Source organism: Sorex araneus, chromosome 5 (assembly GCF_027595985.1).
Source record: "Sorex araneus isolate mSorAra2 chromosome 5, mSorAra2.pri, whole genome shotgun sequence".
NCBI lineage: Eukaryota > Metazoa > Chordata > Mammalia > Eulipotyphla > Soricidae > Sorex > Sorex araneus.
Window position 1 is genome coordinate 54048742 of NC_073306.1, and position 8220 is coordinate 54056961.

Here is an 8220-nt window from a genome sequence, read left to right on the forward strand (position 1 = left end):
GGGTTGGGGGTGTCCTCTGGCTTGGCATCAGATGAAGGCAGAAGACAGGGGTGAGGCAACCGCTGGCCCTGGGGTAACTAAGGGAGGCAAGAAAAGAGGGACACCCAAAGAGATGATGGTGCTGGGCAGAGTCCCGAGAGGCAGCCTGCCGGGTACCCCCGTCTGCCTAAGGCACTCGGGGAAGAGGCACCCCGAGTGCCTCTTTCTCACTGCTTTCCCCATCTTCTGGGGAGGTCTGACCTGACTGGGTCACCCCCCTCCCACCTCTGCCCGCCACCCACTGTCCCCTAAAGCTTCCACACTGCCACCCCCATCTACAGCCCAGCCCTGCCAGCTGTGTCCCCTCTGCACCGAGGGGGTCCCGTTCTGTCTGGCTCATGGATGGTTTGCGCTCCTTCTCTCCCAGGAGGGTGGTTCTTATCAGGGCTTGGGGTCCGGGTGCTCTTCCCAGCAGTAAGGGCCAGAGTATGTGTCGCTTTGCCAAAGGGGGATCAACAAGGAAGGTAGAGGTGAGAGTGAGGCGGGGGTCTAGGGGAGGGAAAAGTTTGAGCACCAGGGACTTGTGTGAGTGTAGCCCCATCTCAGTCCCTGGGCACAGGGGTTTGTGGGTGCCCAGGAGCTTGTGTGAAGCCCGCGGGGTGACTGAGGCCACACTTTGGACAGGACACCAGAGCCTGGACAATGATGTATCTGGGCTGGGAACCAGGAGGTCCCCCAAGTGGGAATTTCCCCGAGGCCTCCTGCAGGGGTAGAGAAATAGCTTTGGGGTGTCCTACAACCTTGGGATCGGCACCCTGGCACCCTTGTTTCTTTGACAGGGGTGTTCAGGACTGCGCAATGCCAGGGTGGAAGGCTGGCTGGGGTTCCCACATGCCCAGCCTGTGTTCCAGCCCTCCTGGCATCTCCCCGAGGGGACCAGCATCCCTATCTGCCTGGGATCTTGGTCCCAGGTCACAGCAATCTGGAAGAGTGGGCTTCGTCTCTCTGGGTCCCAGGGGTCCAGCCTAAGGGTCAGGCTGAAGAAGTGAGCTGGGTGGAGCCCCCATAACGCCCTCCTCCCTCTCAGGCTGGCTTTCCACTCTCAAAACAGGCTCCCACAAGCCCGTTCCCCATCAGGTCCAGGACCCATGGCAGGGCACAGCCTTGTCAGGACTGGAGTACAGGTCTGGGGGTGCCACAGCTGGCTTCCCGAGTCCTCTGGGGGACAGGTATTTTTTTGGGGGAGGCACAAGACAGAGCCAGCTCCTCATGTGGCCCCACTCCTTTGCTCCCTCCAGTGCTCCCCAAAGCTGATGCCTCCACCTCTTCTCCTTGGGGACCCAGAGGACACTAGGGAGATGCAGGAGACCCCGGCCAGAAGGGCGGGCAGGCCATAAACTCGGGGGGTGGCTCGTAGATGCTGCAGTTGGGCGTGGGGCCCCGGCAGTAGATGTTGAGATAGTTGCGGTACTCCTCGTTGTACGGCTGGTTCTGGAGGCACAGCACCACGCTCTTATCACACTCGCATGTCTGCTGGTCACACTCCGTCGTGTTGACCTTGTCTGTGGGGAGCAGAGTGTAGGGACTCTGAGGCTGGTGGTCCCAGCCACAGCCCCGGCACCCTTTAGGTTCAACCCAGGCCTTGGCCTCGGAAGTGTTTGGCCAGATCCATCAATTTATAGTAAGAACTTTATGCAGGTAGACTGAAATCAGAGAACCAGAAATGTCTGACATGTCATTGCATAGTTGGGGAAACTGAGGCCTAGAGTCAGGATGGATTTATTTAAGTCTACCATGTCCCCCTACCCCATGAATCGAAACTACCTCAGTACTGGGACAGAAACTCTCCCCATTGACTTTCTACCATCCTTGGTCACATATCAATGCAACTCTCTCTAATAGAGGGAGTTTGGCGCCAGGATTCAGCAAGTAAAACATCGGCTAAAGACCTCAGCTCAATGCCTGCAGGGGAGCGAATGCACCATGTCTAGTGGCTGTTGTGGTCTTTTCAATTGTTGTTTTACTGATTTTTGTTTTGTTTTTGTTTGGGGTCACACCTAGCAGTGCTCAGGACTTACTCCTGGCTCTGTGCTGCGGGATCATGCCTGGAAGGGGCACGGATAGGGTGTCTGGGATCAAACAGGTGCCGACCACAGGCAAGGCAAGTGCCTACCCACTGTACTATCTCTCCAGCCCCTATTGCTGTTTCATGAAAGGTTGATTCTCAGCCTTCCTTGGACATTGGGACTGCCAGGGGTCCTATTAAAGCAGATTGCCCCCATGTCCCACCCCTTAGAGTGTCAGGCTCAGGAGGTCTGGGTAGAATGTGAGGATTTGCTTTTCTCTCTGTTTTGATAATAACATTCCCACCCATACACCTTTAGTGAGTGTGTGGTGGAGCTCTGGCTATACCCGTCCAGTGCTCAGGATGGAACTCAGGGTCTCTGCATGCCCTGCATGTGCTTTGAGCCTCCTCGCTGGCCTGGGATAATGTGCATGCCTCACATGTTCTTGGGCACGGCTGATGGTGCACATTTGGGAAACACCCCTGGAGAACCACCCACTAGCCCATGGCTTGCAGTTTTCTCAATCTTTCTGGGTACAGAGTTCTTTCTCTCTAAAGAAACTGCACAGAATCAGCTTTTGAGCAACTGAAGAGGAGCCACGTATACCACAAAATATGTTAAAGAGCAGCTGACCACTTAGCCTGCCTCCCTAAACACACACACACACACACACACACACACACACGCACACACACACACAAACACATATACACACACATGCACATGAGCACACACCCCTGCTTGCATACACACATACATACGTTCACATGCATGAACGCACACACATGCACACACACACTCTCGTGACCTCTCCCACAGCTGACTCAATGTCCCCAGGAACCCCCAGAATCCAGGTTTCTATTATTGCTTCGATTGATCCATTGCCCTGTAAGGGAATGTTGAGAAATTTCTCTCCAAGATCTGCTTTAATGGGGTCACCACCTCTCAAGCCAATCCTTGCACCCCAAGTTTGGATAGCTGACTATTAAAAGACCACAGGACCCTGGCTCCTAAGTCACCCTGGATGCACCCTACTCCCCAGCACACTCTGAAGGCATAAGAGACGTGAGATCTTTGCAAGGCTGGGCTTGCTCAGGAGTAAGGGAATGTGAGGAGTCTGGACAGGGAGACAAAGGGAGGCAGGGGATACTGCTGCCCAGCAAAGAGCACTAACAGGAAGCCGGAGCATGAGCTGTTAGCTTAGCTGGGGAAGGACCATAGAGGGCCCAGGGGAAAGAAAGCAGCCTTGAGTCACTGGCTACCATGTCAGTCTCAGCATCACCAAAGGGTCTAGCTGGAAACCAGCTCCTGGCGCACTGCTTCAGAATCCCTTCCAAAGCTTCCCGGTAGCATAGGAGTCTATTGGCACAGGTGCCAATTCATGCTCAGGGGATCAGAGCACGGGGTGGAGATGCGCTCGCACCACACCAGGGCAGCTGGACTGAGCAAAGCAATGCAAGAGACCTGCTCGTGTGAATTTCAACAAGGAAGAAATGCTTTGGCATAAGCAGGTCCCGAATGCTGCATGCAATATCATATTCATGAACTGGAGCGTGTTCGTTTGGTAAAAGCATATCTTGTGCAATATTTGGGACTTCCTTAAGTAAAACCTGGGCTTGTTGTTTCTCTCCCACTTGAGCTTATTATTAGGGCAACCCGTGTTTCTTCTGTCCCCCAGACCCAGCATCGACTGGGGACTGGGGACAGCACCAGGCCTTCTCCCTGGCCCGGTGGTTTGGGGAGAGTAAACGAGGGACTCACTGCACGTGATTGTATTGTTCTCGATGGTGTACTCATAGTGGTCCATGTAGGGGTGGCATCCCAGGTCAAAGAGCTTCTGGTAGCAGCAGTCATGGGCATGGCAGCACCTGGGGGATGAGAGAGAACCTCAGGGAGTGTCAGACTCTGCCACTGGCAGAGACCCCCACCCCAGGCCTCTGTTCCAGCTCCTCAGAGGAGCTCCCAAGAGGGATGGTGTCTTGCACGCAGTCACCCAGCCAGGCAGGAGCTTGTTCTGTGTCTCAGGTTCTTGTCCTCTACCCATCCTCCTTGTCCTATGCCCAGAGCTACCAGCTGGCCCCTTGAAAGCTAGGGCTGCAGCTGCGGGAGTGACCAGATGGTCCAACAATGGGGTCTAGGCGGGAGGGAGGATTTGGGTTAAGCCCAGGGGGAGGAGAGTGACCATATGTAGAAGTTTGATTAGGCTTTGTCAGGACAGAGGTCTGGAGGGTTGAGTTGGGGCTGGAGGTGGGAACAGGAAGTCACTGTGATGGCCCATCTGGGCCAGAAAGGTGTTGACTAAGCCTGAGAGAAAGCAGACTTGCCTGTTATTGGGTGGGGGTGGGGGGAAGGGAGGCAGGGACAGCAGGAGTGGAAGCTGAGCCAGGGATGCTGGCTTCTGTCCCGGGGTGGGGGAGACAAGCCCTGTGTTCTGAGCCTCCCGTCTTGGGGAGATGGGAGCAGCATTGTGCAGCATGAATGCGGCTGTTGCTTGAGTGTGTTTGTGGGATATCCCCAGACAGTGGCTCTGACAATGGGAGAGGTCATGGGTCACAGGTTAAGGGTCATTAACTCCTCTACCTAGCCTCATCTTTGGGGAAAAGGGTCCTCTCCCATCTCTCAGGGATAGGACTAGTCTGATGCCACCCCCCCCCCCCCCCGACCCAGTCCCGACAGCCAACCAGGCCCTTTAGAACCTACCAGTCCACCTCATCCATGGGCAGCCCGTGCCCGCCCAGCCCGCAGTAGCAGCCGTAGCCCACGTAGGACAAGATGGCATTTCTCCCGGTGATGGTTTCCACCATGGTCTTCAGGTTGAGCAGGCTGCTGTGCGCCATGGACAGGACTGCGAGAAAACTGGGCGCGGTGAGCTCCCCACTGGGACAGCACCCCCCGACATGCAGACCCAATAATTGGGGCCAGGAAACGGGGAGGCAATTTGTGTGCACAGGAGAGTGGGCGGAAGGCCGGGCATGGCACATCACCCACATTTCCTCTGCACCCCAAGAATATGGTCGTAGATTACTGAAGGCTTTTCTGGATCTGGCACCACTCTAGAGCCTCCTGAGCTTTGCACGCGCGCGCGCGCACACACACACACACACACACACACACATACCTGCCATTTCTCACTTACACCGACCCACTAGCCCAGTTCTCAGGAGCCGGGGAGCTTCTGTCCACAGAGCCTCCTGACCATGAGGTGCCCCTCAGCAAGTAAAGAAAGGAAATTACTGAGCCACACACTGAATGGACACACATAGGCACAGGTACCTCTCACACTATTGAACTACTATTGCGGACATGCACATGCTCACCCACCTCCAGTTCCCCTCCACGAACCATACTGTTGAACGCATACACACTGGCCCAAACACATTCACCCACACATACCTCATGCACACGTACAGACGTTTGTCCTCGCCCACATCACACACTCAGACGTAGTTCACACAACTTCTAGATCTGACACACTACATGCACTCCTACATAGACACATATCTCACACAGGGACACACACTCACAGCCACCTACACTCACAACTCAAGCATACCCTCACACAGGGACACACTCTCAGAGATGTCAAGCCCACACTCAGACACACGTTCACCCACGGGCACTTCCCTACTCGCAGACTCACCCTCACTGCATATCGATACATTCTTGTGTACGTGCACGCACGCTCCATCACAAGCACACAGATACACACGGCAGCGGGCTGGGATCGGTGGCCTGAAACGGACCAGGTCGCCAACAGCCTCCCACTGGAGGAGACCAAATCTGTGTTCAGTCAGGCGGGAGCTCTGTCCTAGCCAGAGGTTGGGCTGGGCGGGAGTGGTGGTTTTCTAAATAACAGGTCACTTTGCCTGAACTCAAGCAACAATTTCTCCTGTCCAGCATCATTCCACCTCACTTTATTTCGTTCTTTTACACAAAGCAGGTTGTGTTGGAGGGCTGCTGAGCTGGCCAGAGGAAGGTCAGCAGCGAGTGTTGTCTGCCTCCTCTTCCCACACCTGAGGGCTGTGGGTCTAGCCTCAGCCACCCTGAGCCGCATGCCAGAATCATATTGGGGAAAGGCACCAGGAGGGGCAACAATGTTTCCTCCACACTCACACACAAGTGCCACAGCCCCACATTTATGGACACACTGGCACACCCCACCACGTACGGTCTCCAGGTGCGAGTTCAACAGGTCATGCCACCTCGGGTCAGACACACCGACACACACAGAGACACCCCCGAATGCTCTTTCCCTCGTGCATGAGCCCCTGCCTTCTGCTCACGTGCACACTCGCAAACACTCTCCTGTGGACACAAACACCCCAGGTTTTGCAGGGATGCCCAGAAGCCCAGCAAACACCTCCATTTTACGAGCTGGCTCAGCTCTGGGCCTGCCCCTCTGAGGCTCATAAACACCCAGTGCCGCGGGGTGTTTACCAGGGGCAGCAGAAGTAAACACCTCGAGGCGAGGATGCAGCCCGGCAGGGGCTGAGCAGGAAGTGGAGGCGCTTCCTGAGAGGGACAGACCGAGGTCCTGCCGCATGGCAATGGACGCGGGGTCAGGTGCTCAGAACCCCCAAGGGAGACTGGGAGAGAGGAGGACAGTGGAGCCCCCCCCTTCCTGGAGCCTTTACTCACCACTGCCGGCCACCAGGGCGATGGTGAAGAATTTCTTCATTCCCAGAATAGATCTGAGGAAGAACACCTGGTCCTGATTTCATTCCTTCCCCCAGCCTCCAAGAGCAGGCCTGCACTGCCCTCCTGCCCCTTATCACAGGTGCCATCAATGCCATCCTTTGGTACCTGGGCTGTTGACCGGCCCCCCCTCCCCCATTAGGACCTTCACTCGCCCTGCACCTCCAGAGGGATGAGGCCCCAGGATGCAGAGCTGGAAGCTGGGAACACCAGAAGCTTCCTTCCCTCTGCCCCGTCACAGGAATAACCTCTGAGCATTAGCCACCCAGACTCTTTGCTCAGAGGCTCTGGGTTCTGGTCACAGGGACAGATAAGAAGTAATTCTCCAATGGCATAATGGATAGAGCGTTTGCCTTGCACGCAGCCAACCTGGGTTCGGTCCCCGGCATCCCATATGGTCTCCCAAGCACTGCCAGGAGCAATTCCTGAGTGCAGAGCCAGGAGTAACCCCTGTGCATCGCCGGGTGTGACCCAAAAAACAACAACAACAGGGGACTAGAGCGATAGCACAGCGGGGAGGGCATTTGCCTTGCATGCGGCCGACCCAGGTTCTATTCCCAGCATCCCATATGGTCCCCTGAGCACTACCAGGGGTAATTCCTGAGTGCAGAGCCAGGAGTAACCCTTGTGCATCACCGGGTGTGACCCAAAAAGCCAAAAACAACAAAAAACAACAAAAAATAACCAACAACAGTTGAAAAAGAAGAAGAAGAAGAAGAAGTGGCTCCCTGCCCCACACATACCAAGGAGCTGCGGGACTTGACCTGCTGGCTAGGTCTTGCATCCAGAGCCCAGAAACCTGCACCTGCGAGTCCTAGTTTCACCACTGCCTAAACTGTTGAGCATTCTCAGGGAGATCCCTGAGCCTCCAGGGTCTTGCTGAGAGTTTATACGACAAGCCCGAAGCCCCCCCCGGTAATGCAATAGCATGTCTCAGCCCTTGCCAGAGACTCCGAGCTTCTCTCCCGAAATACAAATCCTCTGTCCCCACTCCTGCTCTCTCCACACCGGCCTCCAGCCCGGGGTCTCCTCAAGCGCATACCTGGACGTTCTCGAAGAAGGTGTTCCGAGTCTTGGGCACCTCCACTCCAAAGGGTGTCTAACCAGCACCTTCTTCCTGAACCCTTTGGGGTTGGCCTGCGCCCCATCTGCCATGTCCTGGGTTCTGGGGGGCCAGCGACATAAGGCTCTCAAGATCTGAGGTCCACTCCAAAGGCTCCGGGCAGCAGGCCCCAGCTTCACGCTGCGGCACACAGTGGCAGGGTAGTGCCGGGGCTGTGCCCCTGGGCAAGAAGCAGGTGACACATGCCCTAGAAAAGGAGGCTCCACCTCCTCCCGCCCACTGCCACCGCCCTGCCCACAGCTGCCTGGTAAAGTACCCACCCCAGGGTGCCCTGATCTATGGGGGTGGGGGCTGATGTGTCTGCCCAAGAGCCACCCCTCCCTGCCCCACGCCAGTGGAAAGGAAGTTAATCCCACC

The 8220-nt window shown here is 56.0% G+C and overlaps 1 protein-coding gene across 1 annotated transcript; it reads right to left on the reverse strand.

Moving 5' to 3' along the window:
• Window positions 1-1329: 1329 nt before the first annotated feature.
• PLA2G2F (phospholipase A2 group IIF) lies at window positions 1330-7895 on the reverse strand. The gene is made up of 5 exons (XM_004603681.2): window positions 7783-7895; window positions 6684-6736; window positions 4746-4890; window positions 3807-3913; window positions 1330-1541 (listed from the first exon to the last, which is right to left on the reverse strand). Exons 1-5 carry the CDS (start codon window positions 7893-7895, stop codon window positions 1330-1332), a joined length of 630 nt encoding a protein of 209 aa, XP_004603738.2.
• Window positions 7896-8220: the final 325 nt, after the last annotated feature.

Coding starts and splice junctions, on each gene's coding strand:
- PLA2G2F (XM_004603681.2), bottom strand. CDS start 7,895: ATGGCAGATGGGGCGCAGGCCAACCCCAAAGGGTTCAGGAAGAAGGTG. Junction 3,914..4,745: donor CCCATGGATGAGGTGGACTG/GTAGGTTCTAAA, acceptor CTCATCCCCCAG/GTGCTGCCATGCCCATGACT. Junction 1,542..3,806: donor GAACAATACAATCACGTGCA/GTGAGTCCCTCG, acceptor TGCTCCCCACAG/ACAAGGTCAACACGACGGAG.